Here is a 20,921-nt window from a genome sequence, read left to right as displayed (position 1 = left end):
TTTGGCGCTAGTTAGGTCCCCCTCCCGGCAACCCACCGCACCCCACTCCGGACGGCCTTGGAGTCCCGGGGTTTCTCCCAGGAAAGACTCGCGCGCCTTCCCCACGAGGCTGCAAGCCCCCCGAAGTGGGCAGGAAGAGGCTGGCGAGGGCCACCGCCGCCGGAGGGAGGAGCCAGAGGGCGGGGCCGGCAGAGCAAGCGAGGGAGCGAGTGAGGCAGGAGCTGGAGAGAGAAGAAAGAAGAAAGGAAGAGACGCGCGAGCGCTTGCGGCGGAGTAGACAAAGGGAGAGCCCGGCACCGCCCGCGTGGAGCTGCCGCGTCGGGCAATGGGCAAGGCGAGAGGCAGCCCACACGCCTGACGCCCCGCTCTCCTGGCCGCGCCTGCCTCAGCCCCAGCCCCGCTCCACCCCACACCGAAGCTGAAGGGGATGGCTCTGCCGGCTTCCCGAGATGGGGCTCCTGCGGGCGATCCCTGATCTCGACGCTGGAAGTGACGGTGAGAACGAAAAAGGCGAGAGACCCTGTTGGGAGTCACCGGGGGCCCATCGAGGCGGCGGCGGCAGCACCAGCGACCTGCCAACCGAGGCTCCTCTGTGCTTAGCTAGCTGCCTGTCTCCTGCTCTCTTCTCCCCCACCCCTCAGCTGCCCACAACTGGTGGAAGGGCCCCGGCTGGCCGCCCCTTCCCCACGTGCAGCTACCCCTTAAGGTGCCAGCAGATAGGAGGACTGATGGTCTGCTCGCCCCCAAGCGAGCGGGGCGACCCCAGGTAAGACCCCCGGGGTTGCAGCTTCGGCGCCTCCTGTTGCTTGGGGACCTGGGGGCTTGGCATAGCTGGGGGACGTGGCGGCATCACCCGGCGCTGGCAATGGACTTGCTAGGAGGCGGTTGGCAGGTTGGGGAAGGAACGCGGGGGGGGGGGGCAGGAGAGAAGTCCTGCGCGCTCTCGCCTGCCTGGGTTGAGCGCGCACCCATCTCTGCGTTGTGGGGTGTGCGTGCGTGCGTTTGGTGTGTCTGTGCGCGCGCAAAAGCCGCCTCTTCGCAGCGCCAGCTTGGTAGGTGGATTCAGCTCAGGATCGGTGCCTCTCATGTTGGCTGGAGCTGCTGTGTTTTGCGGGGTAGAGTGGATGGCGGCGGGACGAGCTGCTGCCCCAGCATCGATAATGGGCACTCCCACGGTAGAGACGCTATTCGGAGAGGTGGGAAGCATCTTAAGCTAGCTGTAAGCACCGGAGATCCTCATGCCCCAAGACGGGGGGAGAGTCGGAGGGCCTTGCATAGGCCCACTGGGTTTCCCGGAATGCAAGCAGTGGCAGAAGGTTGCTTTAGTGTTTTGAGTGGGCAGGGTTAATCGGCCTTCTAAAAAAACAAAACAGACAAATGCCCCCCCCCAATCCTTCGAGAGAAGGAGGCACCACAGCTCAGTTGAGAGATCAGGCCACGGTCCTTGTTCCCCAGTTATTCTTGCTCTGATACTAATTTCTGTGCCCCACCAAAACACTGGGCCAAGGAACTTTGGCTACTGTCAGTCTGCGAAGGCAACACTGAGCCAGATCAGTGGTCTGATTTTAGTATAAGGCAGCTTCCTTTGAGTGACAGGCAGTGGCTAAAAAGATGTCAGTCTGTTAAACTTGACCTCCAGGGTTTAATTTATGCCCGGGCTCAGCCCTGGAATTTGCTTTCTAGGCTGCATCTTGATCCTGGACCATAAGTTGGAAAAGCAGGACACCATTAACCTTTGCAGGCTGCCTCACGTGGTCACGATCAGGAGTCAGGACTTTTAGGGCAACCTGTAAAGCTTATCAGGCAGGAGACAGCAGAAATTAAGTGCCCCTGAAAGCCATAGTGGTTCCTGGATGCCCACTTTAGGAGTGGATGCATGCCTGGCTGTGGATTGCCAGAGGGTCAGATGGACATGCTCAGTGGTCTGTTTGACTTCATGTGTATCAGCTTTAATTTAAATTAAGGCTGGGAGCTTCTGTAGTGGTGGCTAGGTAGGAAAATGTCTTTGTAAGAAGTGCTTGCATTGAATCTGAGGTGCCTTCTGTGCTATCAGAGAAAATAATTGAGAGCTTGTTCAGTTTCCCATTCAGTGTGGACACACACACACACACAAACTGCTGCATAGGAATGTATGTAACCTACTTGTGCACAAGGGCTATTGGTGTCATCTGCATGGATGAGCAAAGCTGGTGTGCAAGAAGAAGCTACAGCCTGTCACAGTCCTGGTAGGGACATATATTACCTGTAAAGGCACCCTATCTTCAGAAGCCAACATGTGTCCTGAGCATATGTCTGAAGATGAACGGGGAAGGGCAGGCCTCATGACCACAAATGGTGGATCTGACGTTGGAGAGGCAAGGAAGCCCAGTGCTCCAGAATCACCAGAGGTCTCTGTTCTGGATGGATGGCAGCCTGTGCTTTTAAGGTGGACTAGTCCTTTTGATGCAATGCTCCTTCCTCCCAACCCCCACCCCTCCAGCAGCCGCAGCCAACACAGCACACCAGTCATCTCAGTGTCCCGTAGATGCCAGCCTTGCACGAGGCCAGATTCATGCTGTGGAGGAGTCCTTGCCAAGGTGCTGCTAAGTCTTTACTTTGACATTTATTGTCGTGATTTGAGGCTGGGATCTGCATTGCCCAGCACAGGCGTAGCTGTTCTTTCCTATTTGAGGAGGAGGGGAGGTACTGGAGTCTCTGGGAGCTGTGCACAGGCCCTGTTGCAATTCCCTCCCACATCGCCAGTTGCAATGCTTTCTATGCAGAAACCCTTAATAACACACTGAGGTGCATGTATCCATACCCATCCTCATCTTATTAGGGACTTCTAAAAACACACACAGAAAGGATATTTATTAGGTAGAATCATAGAATCATAGAGTTGGAAGAGACCACAAGGGCCATCCAGTCCAACCCCCTGCCAAGCAGGAAACACCATCAAAGCATTCCTGACAGATGGCTGTCAAGCCTCTGCTTAAAGACCTCCAAAGAAGGAGACTCCACCACACTCCTTGGTAGCAAATTCCACTGCCGAACAGCTCTTACTGTCAGGAAGTTCTTCCTAATGTTTAGGTGGAATCTTCTTTCTTGTAGTTTGAATTCATTGCTCCGTGTCCGCTTCTCTGGAGCAGCAGAAAACAACCTTTCTCCCTCCTCTATATGACATCCTTTTATATATTTGAACATGGCTATCATATCACCCCTTAACCTTCTCTTCTCCAGGCTAAACATACCCAGCTCCCTAAGCCGTTCCTCATAAGGCATCGTTTCCAGGCCTTTGACCATTTTGGTTGCCCTCTTCTGGACACGTTCCAGCTTGTCAGTATCCTTCTTGAACTGTGGTGCCCAGAACTGGACACAGTACTCCAGGTGAGGTCTGACCAGAGCAGAATAGAGTGGTACTATTACTTCCCTTGATCTAGATGCTATACCCCTATTGATGCAGCCCTGAATTGCATTGGCTTTTTTAGCTGCTGCATCACACTGTTGACTCATGTCAAGTTTGTGGTCTACCAAGACTCCTAGATCCTTTTCACATGTACTGCTCTCAAGCCGGGTGTCTCCCATCCTGCATTTGTGCCTTTCATTTTTTTTGCCCAAGTGTAGTACTTTACATTTCTCCTTGTTAAAATTCATCTTGTTTGCTTTGGCCCAGTTGTCTAATCTGTTAAGGTCATTTTGAAGTGTGATCCTGTCCTCTGGGGTATTAGCCACCCCTCCCAATTTGGTGTCGTCTGCAAACTTGCTCAGGATGCTCTCAAGCCCATCATCCAAGTCATTGGATGATGAGCTACATTTGGAAGAAGGTAAAGATGAGCTACATTTGGAAGAACCATCCTGGCCTTCTCTGCTGGAATGCATGATTTTTATTTGGTATCTTAAACAGGATGTTAAGGCCACTGGTGGTGGCATTGCCTTGAGAATACCTTGGCACTGAGGACCATGGGCTCAATAAGACAGGGTCATTTAGTAGGTTCACTTGGAACACAAGTAGATCCCTGCTGGATCAGACCAGAGGCCTATCAACTCTAGCTTCCTGTTCTCACAGTAGCCACCCAGTTGCTTTTGGGAAGCTCACAAGCTGGACATCAGGGCAATGCCCGCTGTTGCCTCCCAGCAGAGGCATATATTGGTCACTGGTTTATGGCCACCTATAACTAGAGCTTTTTTTGTCCTGCAGGTGTATGAATATTGCACTGGTCTCTGCTGGGATTATACTGTTCTCATGTACAGCAGAATATTCAGGGAGATCTAGGCAGCTCTGTGACCTCTTCCTTCTGGCCAGCAACCAGCAATCTCACTGAGTACCAAGGTTGTCCCAGGTGGAGGTCTGGCACTGCAACCTTGTCTTTGTTACAGAGTTCTCTGTGCTCTGCATTTAGAAAGTGTCTGCAATTCTATACTTCTTCGGAAGCAGGGTGTGTGTGTGTGTGTATGTTTTTGTTAATTCTAGGAAAGCTGAATCTTTGTACAATTATGCAAATCAAAGCAAGCACCCGGTTGAGCCAAAATTGGATAAGATGAGGTAGGCTCTCTCAGCTGGCATATTTTGAGGTACCATCAAGGGGAACCAAATTGTCAGTGGTTTTCTTATTGCCGTTTTTCTTTTTTTAGATCTCTCGGGAGATTTTTGGGTCATTTTGCATTATACTTTCTTCTAACCAATGGGAAGGTGCAGAGAGCTGTGCACAACCCTGTAAATCTTCTCCCTGGCAACTGAATATCTTGTTCATCTCCCACTGTGGCTTTTGAAATTTCATGGATTCCCCCCCCCCTTCTATTCATTACATTTATGCCCCTGCTTTACTCCGCGTTACTCAGGGCCACATACCTTGCCCCTCTGCTATTTTTTCTTCACAACAACCCGTGGGCTAGGCTAGGCTATTGATAGGCTACTAGTAATTGAATAGTAATTGAACCAAGATCACTCAGCGAGTTTCATGACTGAGCGTAGATTTGAACCCTGATTTCTCTGGTCCTATCCCAGTACTCTAACCAATTAACCAGTCTATCATGACACATTGCTTAACCTTACAAGCCTGCCTTCACAGCAATAAAGGTTAGAAACATACTTTAAACATAAAATCTGGTCTTCCCGGAAAGCTGAATTCAGTGCCTATTAACAAATTTCACCCTTGTACGTGATCATTTGCAGCCTTTTTGTGGGCATTTAGTAAATGTCAGCTTGCTGTTGACCTAATCATGCTGAAATTTTGTAGTTCCTTAGAAAATCCTGTTTTTAATTAGCAGATTTTGGGGAAGCGTAAACCAGGAGGAGCAGGGGGGGGGCAGGGAGAGCTTGACTTCATCTTGGCAATCTCCCCTGTTGCTGCCATATTGGCAGCTGCAAAGTTGTTCTTCCTGGGCTTGTTTTAGCTCAATCACACTTCCTTGATGGAGCCACCAACTGGGACAAGTGCATTCAAAGAAGGGACAAAGGACATTCCCACTCAACCCATGTTTCACGGGCTGCTTCATTTCCTGTGTGGATTCAGCCACCCACCTGCTTTCCCAGTAACACTTCCTTTTCTCTTCTAACTTGTGGCCACCACTTCTGAATGTAAACTTGACAGTCTTAATGTAGTCGAAACAAAATTTAAAAAATTCCTTCTAGTAGCACCTTAGAGACCAGCTAAGTTTGTCATTGGCATGAGCTTTCGTACGCATGCACACTTCTTCAGATACACGAAGTATATCTGAAGAATGCACACAAGAATGCATGCACATGAAAGCTCATACCAATGACAAACTTAGTTGGTCTCTAAGGTGCTACTAGAAGGAATTTTTTAATGTTGTTTTGACTATGTCAGACCAACACAGCTACCTGCCTGTAACTAGTCTTAATGTAATGTGTGTTTTTAATAATGGGCCTGCACATAAATACCAGTAAGTAGAAAGGCTTACTTATGTGCCTTGTCAAAGATTCAGAAGGCCTATAGCTCAAGGGAATATATAGTTTAGTTTAGCCCTGGCTGAGTCCCAGATGGAATATTTTGGGGCTACTGCCTTAGACTATGGATAAGAACAAAGGAAAGGATCCAGACAAGCACCACACAGGTGGCAAAAGAGTCCATTCAAACCCAAAACTTTATTATAGGGCCATTATGAGGAAGACGTAAAGCAGTGGTCAACTGTATTGACATTTCAGGCATTTTCTGTGATTGGCTGGCCTGTGGTATCTCTTTTGACTAAATAGTATAATGCTTACTGGTATTGATTTGCACCTGCCTTATGATGTATGGCAGACAGGTGGAAGGTAAACAGCAGCCTACTCAGGCCAGGGTCCATTTCTGACAGACCACTCAGTGCTTGTTGACTGATGGGCTTCTTACAAAGAACACTTGACCTTGATCTGACCTGATGTGAAGCAAGAGACCAGATCCAGGAACACAGCTTAGTTGCTAGCTGTTAATCCTAACTATTAATGGCTGCTAATCATGCACTCTGAGTCTGGCTCTGTACATTTAAAACACATGGGTTGGCAGCTGACAGGGACTCTCAGTAACGTGGAGATCCCCACAAGGCTGAAGCTCAGCCCACTTCTTAAGTTTTAGCGGCTGGGTTTGGGCTCTGATAACAAGGCTGGCTTAGCATAAGCAATAATAAAAGCTTGCAGGCTTATCTCTTAATGCCTTGATACAGTGGGGAATACCCTCTCAGCTGTGTTTGAGGTGACAGTGAGATACTTAAAGGCTCCCCAGTAAGGGGAAATGGAGTTGTTCCTCAGTACAGAGTTCCTCAGAAAGGTCTAATCCCAAATAGGTCCTGTTAACATTTGGGGAAGCTTTGATGACATTTTGAAAGGCCATTCTATGAACGGTGCTTACAGAGATTCCAAAGTTAAATAGGGTGCACACTAGCCCAAAGTGGGCAACAACAGGCAGGCCTCTCTACCTGGCCCTTGGTTGCACCCTCGCTACCTAGGCCACGCCCCCTGCTGCCCTGTTCTGCAGCCTCCTCAAGTGTGTTTGCTTGGGTGGGAATGTGGAATACCTCTTGCTGCGTCTGTGCCTGGCTTCTGCCTGCCTACAGTAGAATGCAGACTAAGTGTACAAAGGCAAGACTCAGATCATAGCCTCGCCCACTTTTGCCTCTGGCCCCACCCACCTCATGCATGCCACCTCCTGCCTTAGCCTCATGCGTAGCATGTGCCAAGGACTAAGGTGTGCCCAGTGACAGCATCCCCACAGCTTGTGATCTGCTGCAGTATACATCCAGGAGGAATTCTCCCTCTGGAGTGATTGTGATTTCCTGAAATGGGGTTCTAGGATCAGTCCATTTATGAAATATCCTGGGAATCATACTTCCTTGCCTTAGATTATGGTGGTGTAGCTACTGGCAAGGATCAGAACTAACAAGCAATGAACTAAGCAGGCAGGAGGAGGGTGGAGATGTAGCTGATGGTGGGGCCTTTACCTGATGCAAGTGTCAAAGTTCAGTTTCAGCTCAGGGCGACCTGCTCCACACTTAGTGGTCCCTAAGCTGCATCAGAAACAGCTTTGATATGAATGGGAGGTTGTTGGTTGGCATCCATAACCTGGAGGTAGGGGGCAAGCGAAGGCAGAGAAGGAGGAATCAACACACATCTTGGCACTGGCGTGTGATGCGCCATGTGGAGAGCAGTCCCTTGAGGGGTGAAGCTGTGACATGTGTGGGCAGGAGACTTCTGCAATGATTTGTGGATGAGCAGAGGAGTGCTGTTGGGCTAGCAGTGCCATCAGGAGGAGAAGTGAGGTAGTGCTCTGGCACTTGTGCTTCGCTGTCTTCTCTCGACCTCTCCCGGTGCTTTTGTGCCCTGCTTCTTTTGTGAGTCCTCCCCTTCAATGCCACAGCAGCAGCAGGTCTGGAATTTGGGTTCGCTCCATCCCAGGCAGTTTATCACCTCGGTTGGAAATGGCCATGGTGATGGGGGCCCACAGCTTTGGTTGCAACATGTGCAAAGAGCATGCCTGAATGCCATAAGCCCAGCCTGGTCTGCGAGTGTTCAGTGCATGAATGAGAGTGGGCGCATGTGGTGGTGTGTGGGCAGTACTGTGGCTGCATGAAAGGGGGCACATGCCCACTTGGTAGTCACAGGCTTAGAGTGATGGACAGGGGATGGAGGCTGTACAATACACCCATTTAACCAAAAGCTTTCCTCCCCTCTACTTTGCAGTTGCAACTGGAGGGAAGCCAAGCCAAGCCGCAGGCTTGTATGTCCACGGGGAAGGCAGTGTTTGCAGTCAGGGTCTCTAAGCTCTACACTCCTCCATTGGACCACCAGTGGCTTGTGCTCTTGTTAGCTGGGGAAGGGCTTAGAGCAGGCAGGGTGGGTTCTGCAAAATAGCGCTTGTCTGTCGCCTCCTACAATCAATGGTATTGTCTGTCTGTTTGCAGGGAGCGAGCTCCTGTCGGAAGTGCTGTTGGCCCTGCAAAGCCCCAAGCCAGCGATGGGAAGAAGTTGGGCCGGGTGCTGGTGTTACTGGTCGTGTTACCCCAAGTATCCAAGAACTCGGGCGTTTGAAGAAGAGAGCAGAGGCCGTGCCCATGAGCCTTCCCAGCACTCTCCTTTCCTCCCTTGGGCTCCTTTAGGAGCCAGAACTTCCCCCTCTCTGTGAAAGGCTCAAGCCTGCCACCCCCGGTCTCCGGCCAACCTCTTCCATGGCAGCAGTTGCAGAGCACTTCTAGGAGGCCGCATAACTCACAAGGGGCTGAGCTGCTGCAGACCCTGCTTCCCGCTTCCACTGCCTTGACTGAAGCAGGGCCCTGTTGGTGGTGGCCCTGGATTGTACTGCAGCTGAAAGAGAGTACCCTGCACAATCTTTGGGGGAAAGGCGAAACTGGACGTACAAGGAGAGCAGAGGGGAGGCTTGTGATCCCATCAATATGACTGGGCAGCAAGGGAGGAAGCAGAACAGGCAAAGGCACCTGCAGAACTAAGCCTAGTCCCTGCCTCTTTGCAGAACACCCAAAAGTGGGGGAAAGAGAGAAGAGTCTCCTGCCCCCCCCCAGCTGGAACTGAATCCTTGGCTTCAAAGCTCGTAGGGCAAAACCTCTGCCAGTCCTCCAGAGCGAAGATGGTGATGTCCCACGGCACCTACACCTTCCTCACCTGCTTTGCTGGCTTCTGGCTGATCTGGGGGCTCATTGTGTTGCTATGTTGCTTCTGCAGCTACCTGCGGCGGCGCATGAAGCGGCGGCAGGAGGAGCGGCTGCGAGAGCAGCACCTGCGCACCCTGGAGATGGAGCCCCTCCACTACGAAGGCTATGGGGGCCCTGCTTACGGGGGCTCCGGCTACGGGGGCGGGTACATCAGGAACCCACCGGGCATTGCGGTACCTCACCGACTCCGGATCGAGCCCCATCGCCCTCACCTCCCACCCCCGAGGCCCTGGAGCTGCAGGCATGGTAAGGGCACCCGAAGGGGACTGAGCCCACTCCTGGTGCAGAATACGGTCGCATTTGGGAGGAGCGCTGCTTCTGCAGGTGGGTAGCTGGCCGGCGAGAACAGAGGAAGTCAAGTCATTGGTCCATCTAGCATAGGTCAGGCTGCAGTGGCTGGCAGGGGCTCCCCAGGGTTTCACACAGGAGTCTCTCCCCTCCCTCTCTGGAGATGCTGGGGATTGAACCTGCAACCTTCTGCATGCAAGGCATATGCCCCACCACTGAGCTACAGTTAAGGGAGCCAAAGCTGCCTCCAGCAGGCTGAAAGGGTTCAGCCTTCAGACCGAGCTGCTACGGTATTCACCCAGAGCTTGCAAAGCTTCAGCTCCCTTAATGACAGCATCCAACAAAATATAAAGGAATGAAACAAAACATTGCTTTGGGCTGCCTTCAGAAGTCTTCTAAAAGTCAGATAGTTGTTTATTTCCTTGACATCTGACACTAGAGTCTTCCGCAGGGTGGGTGCCACTGCAGAAATGGCCCTCTCTCTGGTTCCCTGTTCACATCTCGCAGTGAGGGAACTGCCAGAAGGCCCTTAGAGCTAGACCTGTGTCTGGGCTGTATGATAGGGCTGCAGAAGCTCTTTTAGGTACGCAGGGCTGAAGTGCAGTGGCGGAGGAACCCTCTCCGGCACCCAGGGTGGCGCAGCCCATACGGAGTGTGCATATGTGGCACCCTGTGCATGTGCACTTCGTACGGGATGCCGCACATGCGCACTCCGTACGGGATGCTGCGTGAGCGGCATCCCATAGACTGTGCATGTGCGGCAACTGTACGGGATGCTGCACATGTGCAGTCTATACGGACTGCGTGCGCCCTCGACCGCTCTACAGCTGGGGGGAGTGAGAGGCCATCTTGCCACCCCTCCCAGAGTGGCACCCAGGGTGGCCCGCCCCCTCCACCACCACCCCATTCCTACGCCCCTGCTGAAGTGGGCAGGATCTCAGGAGGTTTATTTAAGGGGAAGGTGGGGTCAGAATGCCCATTCCGTGTATCCAAAGTCTTGCACCATCCCCGATCCCATTTGCTTGCCTGTGAAGTGTAGGTCTGTGGTTGTAGCCAGCTCTTGGGTTGTGATAATAGAGCTTAGGGTGTTTGTGTCTCTGTCTCTCCCCAAACCTTGCTCGGGACAGGGGAGCTTGTATTTTGTATGCCTGGGGGAAGAGAGCAAGCAATGGTGGGATGGCACGCTTAACTGTATCAGTTCCTTGCACTCGGTCACTGTGATTGCTTTGCTTGCAGAGCCAGATCCATCCAAGCCACCTTGCTACGAGGAAGCAGTGCTGATGGCTGAGCCGCCACCGCCTTACAGCGAAGTGCTGACGGACACGCGCGGCTTGTACCGCAAGATCACCACCCCCTTCCTGAGCCACGAGCAGCCGGAGAAGCAGGAGCAGCCGCCCAGCTACAAGCCCCTCTTCCTGGACCGGGGCTACAGCTCAGCGCTCCACCTGCCCAGCACAGCCAGCCGGGGCCCCACCTGCACCAACCTCTACTTGGAGGCTGAGCACTCGCAGCGCATCTTCCCCAGCTGGACAGACTCAGAATTCAGCGCCAGAGACAGCTATGAGCCAGGCCCCTGGCACCTGCCGGTCTCAATGCCTTTGTTTGGCAGGACTACGGCAGTTTAGCTGCGCCCTGGGTGGGACTGTGGCTGCTGCTGCTGCTGCACACAAGCTGGAGGATCCCAGCAGCCTGTTTGTTCCCTTGGTCTGTGGGAGCCACCAAGCCTCTCAGTCCGAGCCTTCCAGCCATGTCTGGGCCATGAGCCCTCGCAGTGCAAAGATCCACCCCCCCAGTTGCTCTTTGACCTCCTGGCCAGGGTGAGATTGGGGCTGGTCTCCCCATCTCGCCCACTTCCCTTTTTCTGGGCCCGCTACAGGCTCTGTTGGTGCTGACTGCAAGGGGGCCTTTGGGTTCGTTTCCTATTTTTTGTTTGTTACATTTTGAAAATAATAAAAGTTTGTGGAACCTGATTTATTACAAACCTGGTGCTGGGTGGTTGATGAGTGGGTGCCACGGAAATGGTGGCTGTGCTGTGCTTTTAAAGAGTCCCGTGTGCACTGTGGCAGGAAGTGAAGCAATCCCATTCCTAAATAATCCCACAGAATTAGGAGGATGGAGGCCTAGGCATGTTCCAGAAACACATTCCTTTGTTGGCAGCGACATCTAGTGGTGAGTTCTCCTGCTCAGGCTATGACTTCATGCAGGCAGGGCCCACCACAGACCACACAATGCCATGTTCAAAGTGTTCCAATTGCTTAAAATAATAATTCCTCTCAGCTTTCATACCCCTACCAAATCAAAGTACATTTTTGGCCCTTAAAAGCAGCTACTGAAAAAACTCTGAATAAGAGACCAGCCGTTTTGTGTCCGTGGAATATGCCCCCCCCCCGCCGGTGGTCTTGCGTTGCCTCATTAATCTCCCTCCCCCACCTTTGAAAGCAAAAGAAGGCACCCTGTACTACAAAGCCAGCTGCCCTGCTTGGAATCAATTTATTTATTAACATACATAAGCACATTGCTGTTACAGAATTTGTGCTTTCAAAAAAACAATTACTGTACGTGAGAGAAAGGAAACCAAGCATGGAATGAAAGAGGAAAGAGGGTGGGGAAAGAGGAAAGGGGTTTTTTTTTGGAGGGGGCGGGAAGAGCCCACCCAGAGTCTCCCCTTGTCCCAGGCTCTCAGGGCAAATAAAGGCCTAAGGAGAAGGGTCTGAAATGGGCTTATTTCTGAAACAAGAGGGGCATTTGGGCGCAGAACTCTGGAGGGTGGGGGGAACTTCCTTGCTGCTAGAGCCCAGAGATGGACGGGGCTCTCCTTTGCTTCCCTGGGTGCCTCAGGTGTGTGTTGGGGGGACCAAACAGAGAAGTGGGGGGATGGGAGCCAGAGCCTTGCCCACACAAGGGCCATTTTATTGCCATATTTTATTTTAAATTCGTGCAAAATACTCAAAACTCTGGGCAGAGTCTGAGAGGAGGAAGCGACCCTCCCCACCCACCCCCAAGAGCAGCACTCGCAGGAGATCAACCCAGATGGTATACATGGAATTGGGTGTGTGTGTCAGAAAATACCCAATGGGCAGAGGCAATTGGGAGGGGGAAGGAATTGCAGGGAAGCTACCAACAAAGAGGGGGACCAGGCAGATTTACACATTTCCTATTTGACAACATTAGAAAAACAGGGAGAGAAGAGAGAGAGAGAAAGAGAAAGAGAGCTGGAAAAAGTAACCCCGGAGTACCATGGAGAATATCCTGTCTGGCTGGGGCACAATCTTAGGCCCTGGACCGCAGGCCTACAATACGGAGCAAGCAGGCACCAGGCCTTCACTGCGGTTGCTCCAGGCTTGCACTCGCTGGGCTCGCTGGGTGCAGGATACAGGAGTCGGGCAGGGGAGCTGGCCTTAAACGCTGCCCCCAAAGTTCTCCTCGTCTTCTGGCACTGGGTCCGCATCCCAACAAGTGATATCAATCTCTGAGGGGGGAATCAAATGCATGACCCGTGAGGGAGGGTGGCTGGCTCTTTCCCCCCTTTGAAAAGGGTTGGTCCCCAAAGCCCGCTCTTCTAGGGGTCCCCATAAGAGGAAGCACAAAGGTGGATCTTCCCATCCTCTCTCCCACCTGCCCATCCATCCCTGATCCTCACCTGGGGGCTTATTGTAGAACACTGGAGGAGGAGCTTTAGCAGATGGTTCTTCTGATTGGTTAAAGTCTTCATCTTGTGATTGGCTGAAATAACCCTCGCTGGTCTGGAAGAGAAAAGCAAAACGTGGCATGTGCTGTGCTTTGGAAGGTGTCCCTATTCTTTCCTTCCCAGTTAACCCAGAGCAACAATCACTTTCTGGTTTTGTACTCTCAGACAACAAAGGCCTGAGGAGTAAACTGCTCAAGCTACCCATGAGCTAGCACGTGTGAAAGGGTCAAAAAGTGGTCAAAAAGTTCCATGCCTGTGGAACAGGCATGGTCTAAAGACTGCAGCAAGGTGCATATATTAAGTTGTTCACCATCATTCTTCTTCAACATTAATAAACAAATATTTTGTCTCTGTGTGTATAAATAAGACATGAAAGATGATGTGTCCTGAATAGGGAAGTTTTTAATGTTTGATGTTTTACTGTGCTTGGTGTTTTAATTTGTTGGAAGCCACCCAGGGTGGCTGGGGCAACCCAGTCTGTTGGGCAGCATATAAGTAACAAAATTATTATTATTATTATTATTATTATTATTATTATTATTATTATTATTATTATTATTCTCTAGTGGCAGGGCCCAAAGGAGACACACTTTGACTGAGCACACAGCGGCAAGCTGTGGTACCTCACGATCCTCTGGGCCCAGTTCTGATCTGCAAGGCAGGGCCAGGAACTTTCAGAAGCGCTCCCCAGGCCCTGCTGCCAGCCTGAGGGCCCCCCTCCTCACCTGCGTGCTTTCCTTTTGGGCTGTCTCTCCATTGGTGAGCAGCTGGGGCTCTTGGTGCACCCCGGAAGCTTCCTGCAGGGCGTGCTGGTAGCTGAGGGTCATCTGGTGCAGCCCCTCGATGGCAATGATGCTGGCCGGCTCTTCGTCCTGCTCAGCGTCGCAGAAGGTGGCCGGGGGCTCGGGCAGGTCGTTGAAGTTCAACAGGTTATCTTCCATGAGGCTGGCGGAGGGCGGGGGCTCCACTGCCCCTGGAGGGGCATCCACCTCGACCAGCATGGGCGCGGCGGCGGGAGGCCCATCATGAAGGTCCCACGGGGCTGGGGTGGGGGGCCCGCCACCCTGGAGCTCCCAGGCGTCAGGAGGGGTGGGCTCGGCAGCGGCGCTGTCGTTCTGCCACAGGTCAAGGATGTTCTCTGATGGCGGGGCGGGGGGCTGGGAGAAGCCAAAGGCCTCGCCCAGATCCAGGGCACCTTCGCTCTGCATGGGCAGAGGGGCTGCTGGGAACAGAGGCTCTTCTTTGGGAGGCGGGGCATCTGGGAACAGAGGCTCGTCTTTGGGCTCTGGAAACACCAGGTCTTCCGTGGGGCCAGCCCCGCCTTGCTGCGGCTCTGCCCAGTCCGCTGCCTGCCAGGCTGTTGCCCCCACAGGGGGCTCCTCGGCCTTCTCCACCGGAGGCTCCACGCTGGCAGGGGCCCAGCTCATTGCGGATGCCACCGCTGTCTCGTCGCTGCTGGGGCTGGAGGAGTCTGCAGCAGGGAGGAAGCGAGAGAGGAGGTTCCTCAGCAGACCTGGAGGGAGGGAGTCCACAGCCTGAGGACCCGGGAGAGGGGCAAGCCATAGGGGCGAGGGGGCTGCTCGTACCTTTCAATGGACCCTGCTGCGTTACCTCATCCAGGGCCCGCTCAATCTGCTCCCCAATAGGCGTCGAGGCTGTGCTGGAGTCGCAGGGGCTACTGGCGGAGGCAGAGACCTTTCTGTGTGTTTCCGACTGGCTGCCTGTGAAGGAGCCACACGGGCACTCAGGTGGGGAGCCCACAAGTCAAAGGCCATGACACCCCCCTAGCCACAGGGCCCACCAGCTGCGCTCCCAAGCACGCAGGGCAGCTTCGTTTGAACAACAGCAACGGCAACAAGGCATCAAGATCCGACTCCTCCTGAAATGTGTCATTTCCCCAACTTACCCAGTCGACAAAATTAACTGGCTGCCCTTAAGCGACCCCAATCCTATAGCAAGTTAGATGCTTTTGCTGACAAATGTGCTGGAAACTGAAGGAGTGAAGAAGGAAAAAAAAGCCCTCTTTTGCGGTGGGTGGAGGCAGAACTCTTGTGTCATGTACAACCATGGGGGCTCTGAAGTTCTCTATGTTAAATGGCACTTAAAATTAGGAATGAGGAAACCGTGGCTCTTCCAGCTCCCATTGTCCACAGCCATCATGGCCAACGGTCAGGAATGATGGGAGTTGTAATCCAGCAACACTGGGAGGCCAGTTTCGCCACCCCCTCCTTTATAGAATAGGACGTGTCCTCCCCTTTTTACTATCTTTGGAAGCAGAGTCTACAGGAAAAAACAACACCACTCCCCACTGCAAACATCAGGTGCAGGGACAACTTTAGAAGGTCATCTGTGTCCCAGACTTAGTATTCCCATCCCCAACCCAGATCGCCTAGTATATCCATCCTACACCCTGGTTCAGAGATATCCCCTGTTCTGCTGCAGTGCAACTGGTCCAGCAGAAACATGCCCCCCTGCAGGATGGTGTGTGTGTTTATGTGTGCCTGTGTGCATACTGTTTGTCTCTCTGTGTGTGTATATGTGTGTGTGGTTCATCTTCTGTTTGCATAGATTTAGGCTCCCCCTTTTCTAATCTGGGGAAACGGATGCTCTGTTCTACAGTCACAATTGGCCTAACTAGTTTTCATTTGAGGCTTTCTGTTCACTGCCTCCACCCTGCCTATAGGGCATCAATACACTGGCCTGCAAATCCATGCTTGGATTTACGGTGTAGCTACTGATGTTGAGAAGTCCCTGTTGCGACCTACCTAACCGAAGCTGTTTTTTTTAAAAGGTGAATGGGTGAGGGCATAGATGTGGGGCGCCAAAGGGGAAGTTTTCATCTTATATACAAAGCCAGCCCTCCTGAGGGTGGTCCCTCTCCACTCTTCTGGGGCTACACTCCTGCCATGCAGTGAGCACGAGAGAGAGCAGGCCGCACCCTGAGTCTTCCCTGGTCCAGTCTGTGGGGCCAGTGTTTCTCGGACACTCATGGACTCTTAGTCCTTCCTTTCAGAGATGCCTGCGGAGTGAGATTGGACGTGGCCAAAGGTAGAAGGTGCGGGGGGTGGGGTTGGCAAGGCCCCCAAAGCAGTTGCCTCCCCAACCGACTCCCCAAAGCCCGGTCGGGGCCTGGCTACCTACATGGGAAGAAGGAGGAGAGGTTTGGTGTGCGGTGGCAAGAGATATAGGGGAAGGGAGTCCGTGGAGGGGAGGAGGAGGAGGAGGAGGAGAAGGAAGGCGGCCCACTGTCAGGTGTCTTTATGAAAGGACAGTGCAGACGACCTGCTGAGAGAAAGACAAGACAGACGGACGGAGACAGAGAAAGCAGAAGAGAATGATCAGTCTCCCCTCCAGCTGCCCGCTCCATCTCCCGCCCGCCCCCCTGCTCATGCCACTGGGCAAGCAAGGCCCACGTGAGGGGCTGTGGAGGCAGGGGAAGACTGTGAGGGAGGTGGGTCTCTGCAGAGGCAAGGAGGAGGGTGGGAGGAGGCTCCTGGGGGCAGCAGTGCAGGGTGGGAGGCTGGGGAAAAGCAAAGGCAGCGGCTGGGGGTGGGGGTGGGTCACGAGGGCCAGGCTAGAGCAGGGTGGAGGGGACAGGATGGCATCAGGAAGGCTGGGCGGTGCAAGAAAGTGAAGCGGGAGAGAAAGAGGAAGCTTGGAGGCAGGATACGCAAGTGGTGCTGGGGAAGACGAGTTCATGCCAAGGTCCCTACGTCAACAGGCAACCTGGTCCCCAGTAGAGAGCTGACACAAACTATCAAACAGAAGTGTGAACCCAAAGGCGTAATGCAGAGGGCTCCAGAGAGCAGAGTTCATGCCTTAGCCCTGAGGCAGGGATAGTCACGACTCCTCCATCCTCTGCAGTGGGCAGCCCAAGGAGCCAGAAGAAGCCACAGCAGAGGTGCAAAGGAGTTCTCCAGCATGAACCACCCGTGGAGGCTGCTGCAAACAAAGCATCGAGTCTCTGCGCTTCTTGCCAAAACAATGCCTGGAGGTTCTGCGACCTACTCAGGTCTCGCGGGCAGTACAAAACTCACAAAGAGCCAAGGAAGTGTGTCCTAAGCAGCAGCCAGGAATTGGGGTGAGAGAGAGTACAAGAGAAAATCTCACCCGCTGCTGCTGCCCCTGCTTTATTTTTGTCCGGTTCCTTCCATAGGGAAACCTGTGGCCTCCCAGACAATATCAGGCTACATATCCCATCCCTTCTGATCATCAGCCACGCTGGCTGAGGCTGAAGGAGCCCAACACCTCCCGGAGGGCCACAGGTTCTCCCTCCTGGCTACAGAGACACAGACTCGCTTGATGCAATGGAAACTGTGGCAGGATTGTTTACACTGGCTTATTCCTAGCGTCCCTCTGCTCACCTGCCCACCCCAGCAGTACCATTCTTCAGACAGCACTGTCAAGGGCAGAAACAGGCTGCTAGGCCTGAGCAAGGCTGGCCAATTCTATAAATAACACTGAGAGCTCCTGCTGCCTAGCTAACACCAGACCCACTTGTATACTGGGATGATGCAACTGTGGTGATGGAGGACCACTTTGCTGCATCATGGACACCACTTGGAAACTTCCCAGAAGGGAAGCCAATTGTCTGCCGGATCCAGGCACCGTGAAAGCAGGGTGTGGTGATGACGGGCTGCCAATACAGACTTAGCCCAGAATGGAACGTTTTCTACATCAATGACTACATGTGAAATGATCTTTTGCTTCCACGATAAATTCTCAAAGGGTGAGAGGTTCACTATCACATCCTCAAAGACAGATGATCCCCCAGACCCTGTCTTGAAAATCAAGCTATGCTAGGTTTGATCCACAGTTGGCATCAGCAGCAACCCCTGATCCAGGAGCGATATTGTGAGCCTTGTGCAAGAGAAAGGCCACAGATGTCTCACTCTAAGCCCCATGTGCTAGATAATGACTTAGTATAAACCTGAAGATCTCATTTCTACTGTTCTCCAAAACTGGCAAAACTGTTGCCGTTTTGGACAACGAAATAGATATGAACTAGAGAATATATATCCATCCATCCAACAACAACACCCAATCAAATTATTGGACGCAAAACTTGGTTATATGTAATATGAAAGGACATACGTCTTTTGTTATAGTTAGGCATTTGCTACTTTTCAGGCTTTCATAGGATGCTGGCTGTTTTTCTGATGGTGAGACTCAGCAGCAGGGAATCTCTCTTCTCTGCACCTCATTCTGTGTTCAACTGACCTCTGGTCATGTTTTTGAGGTTTTTGCACTTTGCTTTTGCTTCCTTAAACAAGGAACTTAAAACAATGCTCGTATCATCCGTAGCAGAAATTCCCAAGTGTCTAGATGCTCCCACTGCCTTGCCCTGAGATGTGTACTGCCCCGCCTTCCATTCAAAACCAAAACCAGGTTGCTGAAATTTCCCTACCCGCTTCCCCACCAACCCTCATTCCCCCATTTTCTGTACTCCCTGCCTGAAGCAGCGTTGGTGAGGGCTCTCTACCTGTTCTGTTGATGGGCGGGGGTGTCTCTGAACTGGCCGAAGCCACTCGCTCTTGCTGCCTGAAGAACTCGCGGGGGTTCTCGGCCCTCTGAGCAATGATGGCAGCCGCCTCCTGTCAGGATGCGAGGGTAAGAGGCGAGAGAGGATGGTCAAGGGCAGCCTAGTCCACAGGCCTACACAGACCCCGTCATAAACCCAGCCCGGACCCCCTCACACCCAGCGCCGCCCCTCCCCATGCAGTTGCCAGGGCAACAGTGACAAAACATGATACGTGCCACACACAAACAGTGTTCCTGACCCCATGCCCCCTCCCCACCCCCCCACCCCAACAGCAACAGCAATGGCACACAGTGACGGGAAAAAAAGAAAAATGACAGCACCACAATCTGTCTTCCTCTTCTGACAAAATGGAACATGTATGTAAGCAAAGGAGGAGAGACGAGGACAGCCGGGATCCCGCCTTGCTCCCCAGAGAGAGAACTGATGCCCAGCCTTGCTTAAGCACAGACTTCCGCTCATCAACAGCACACTCCAGCTTCTCCACAGGACAACAGTCGCCAGAATTGAAGGCCTCCCCCTCCCCGCCAAAACTCTCCACACACAAACACGACAACCCTCATGCAGCAACAGCCCTGTAGGGTGCCTGGAGGTCCTGCTGCCTACACAACGCATGCTGTGCCCCGGGGCCGCACTCACCTCCACCTCTGACTCAGACTTTTTGGGCTGCTGCCTGTCTTCGTCGTCCTCCTGCTCCCCCTAGGGAGAGAGGTCAGCGTCAGCCCCAGGGCACCTCAACCACACCAGAAGACCCTACATTTGTCTGTCTGTCTGTTTGCTTGCTTTACTGTTATTCTCCTGACCTAGCATAAAGCTGGAGAGAGGAAGAGCTCTTGGGCAGCAAGGCGTCCTCACCCTGGCTGCAGAGTGGGTCCCCAATGTCACCAGCCAGCCTTGGTGCTGAATCCCTACCTCTGCCAACCTCCTTGGGGGAGCCAGTGGCACAACTGGGCAATCCTCCCCCAAGCTCTTGAAGCATCACTTACAAAGATGGACTGCTCCTTCAACCGCTGCTTGGCTTCCTCCGCCTCCAGGGTCTGCTGCTTCCGCCTGGTGGGAAGGGAAAGGAGGAGAAGGAGAAGAAGGAGGAAAAGAAGGCTTGAGAGATCCCAGGACTGGAATGCAGGGGCCTGGGCAGGACAGACTGCAGGCGGACTTGGCTTTCCAAAATTTAACATTAATAATAATAATAATAATAATAATAATAATAATAATAATAATAATACCCCACCCTTCCTCACAAAGCAGCAGGAAGCAGCCAAACAGTCAAAAGATAGCCTTATCCATTCAGGAACCATGGAGAACCATCTGACCTCCAGCTTTATTCCAAACTTGTGTACATTTGAAATTTTCTGTTGCACCCTCACTTAATCCTTTTTATGCACCATTTCCCCATTAGCTCTTATTTCAAAGCCTCTTAAATCATTTTCACTGGTCTCTAGAGCCCACTCTAAAGCTTGCTCTGTGCCTATTTTGCCAGCAACCAGGAAAATCTCTTGGGCGCCTCTAGATAGCATGGCCTTTTTTTTGTTTCCTTCGGGTATTTTCTGCAACGTGTCTTTGATGCAATAATAACGCATTAGCCGTGGATTTACACTGGACCGTCCACACATCATTCCGCTTTATTAGTTGTTTGGCAGTGCTACTGCATTATTGCCATCAGGAGGGGCACCCTTTTGCTATAGCACAACCAAAGCAGGACAACCCACCCATCCCGGAAGTTGCAGGATTTCAGCAGGAAGCGATGGGGCATGCACCAGCTGGAAATGAAGCAGCATGTCCACCTCTGAACTTTCTCAGGCCCAAACAACATTGAAAGCGGGATCACATGTAGCTGCCCTGATACCATCTTGAGGTCAGATCATCATGATTGTGTGATAAAAAGGATGTTTGGGGCGGCTATTATGCCTTGTGTTCTGGGAGCTGCCCTGCCTCCTCTGTAACTCCATGTTTTGCAAGTGTGTCCAGTTGCAAATCACATCCAGTTTCTGCCTCCCACCTTTAAATGGTTATCTTCTGAGCTTCCTTTCTTAGGTGTTACACTTTACATGTTCGCCTATTGCATTCCATATCTTGTCCGCTCACCAAGGTGTTCCAATTTCTTATCCTACCATTTGGCATTCTGTCTTCTGCCTGTTCACCTACCTAGGAACCACTGTTGTGTATGAGAGTGACGGCGTGTTTGTACTCTTAATCCAGCCTACCATAGCTCTTCGGATATAAACCACAACATGAGAAAATATGCACAAATATGTCCTACCCAGGCTG

At 52.4% G+C, this 20,921-nt stretch overlaps 2 protein-coding genes across 12 annotated transcripts in view; one reads left to right on the top strand and one right to left on the bottom strand.

The window, feature by feature from the left end:
* Positions 1 to 216: 216 nt before the first annotated feature.
* PRR7 (proline rich 7, synaptic) lies at positions 217 to 11,396 on the top strand. 6 transcript variants are annotated; one of them, XM_088662117.1, is made up of 3 exons: positions 217 to 495; positions 9,149 to 9,384; positions 10,663 to 11,396. In XM_088662117.1, exons 2-3 carry the CDS (start codon positions 9,165 to 9,167, stop codon positions 11,049 to 11,051), a joined length of 609 nt encoding a protein of 202 aa, XP_088518243.1. In that variant the 5' UTR covers positions 217 to 495; positions 9,149 to 9,164; the 3' UTR covers positions 11,052 to 11,396. The 6 variants fall into 6 exon arrangements, with proteins under 6 accessions (XP_088518243.1, XP_060127575.1, XP_034961754.1 ...); XM_060271592.2 differs by having other exon boundaries at positions 9,149 to 9,462; XM_035105863.3 differs by having other exon boundaries at positions 8,374 to 9,384.
* Positions 11,397 to 11,897: 501 nt separating this feature from the next.
* DBN1 (drebrin 1) overlaps positions 11,898 to 20,921 on the bottom strand; it is a 40,155-nt gene continuing 31,131 nt past the window's right edge. For 2 of the 6 annotated variants that reach the window (XM_035105859.3, XM_088662100.1), the window contains exons 8-14: positions 19,640 to 19,703; positions 19,293 to 19,352; positions 18,597 to 18,708; positions 14,701 to 14,835; positions 13,840 to 14,585; positions 13,067 to 13,169; positions 11,898 to 12,895 (exon numbers count right to left, since the gene is read on the bottom strand). In XM_035105859.3, coding sequence (XP_034961750.1) covers positions 12,825 to 12,895; positions 13,067 to 13,169; positions 13,840 to 14,585; positions 14,701 to 14,835; positions 18,597 to 18,708; positions 19,293 to 19,352; positions 19,640 to 19,703 — 1,291 coding nt within the window. In that variant the 3' untranslated portion in view covers positions 11,898 to 12,824. Of the gene's footprint in view, positions 12,896 to 13,066; positions 13,170 to 13,839; positions 14,586 to 14,700; positions 14,836 to 16,255; positions 16,400 to 18,596; positions 18,709 to 19,292; positions 19,353 to 19,639; positions 19,704 to 20,921 lie in introns of all 6 variants that reach the window. The other 4 variants (XM_088662105.1, XM_088662103.1, XM_088662102.1 and 1 more) reach the window with 4 other exon arrangements.

The sequence above is a fragment of the Zootoca vivipara genome, chromosome 2, assembly GCF_965207765.1.
Source record: "Zootoca vivipara chromosome 2, rZooViv2.hap1.1, whole genome shotgun sequence".
NCBI classification, from domain to species: Eukaryota; Metazoa; Chordata; class Lepidosauria; order Squamata; family Lacertidae; genus Zootoca; species Zootoca vivipara.
The sequence above is the reverse complement of the archived record's forward strand: the minus strand, read 5'-3'. Positions and strand labels throughout refer to the sequence as shown.

Coding starts and splice junctions, on each gene's coding strand:
- PRR7 (XM_035105861.3), top strand. CDS start 9,054: ATGGTGATGTCCCACGGCACCTACACCTTCCTCACCTGCTTTGCTGGC. Junction 9,463..10,662: donor GAGGAGCGCTGCTTCTGCAG/GTGGGTAGCTGG, acceptor CTTTGCTTGCAG/AGCCAGATCCATCCAAGCCA.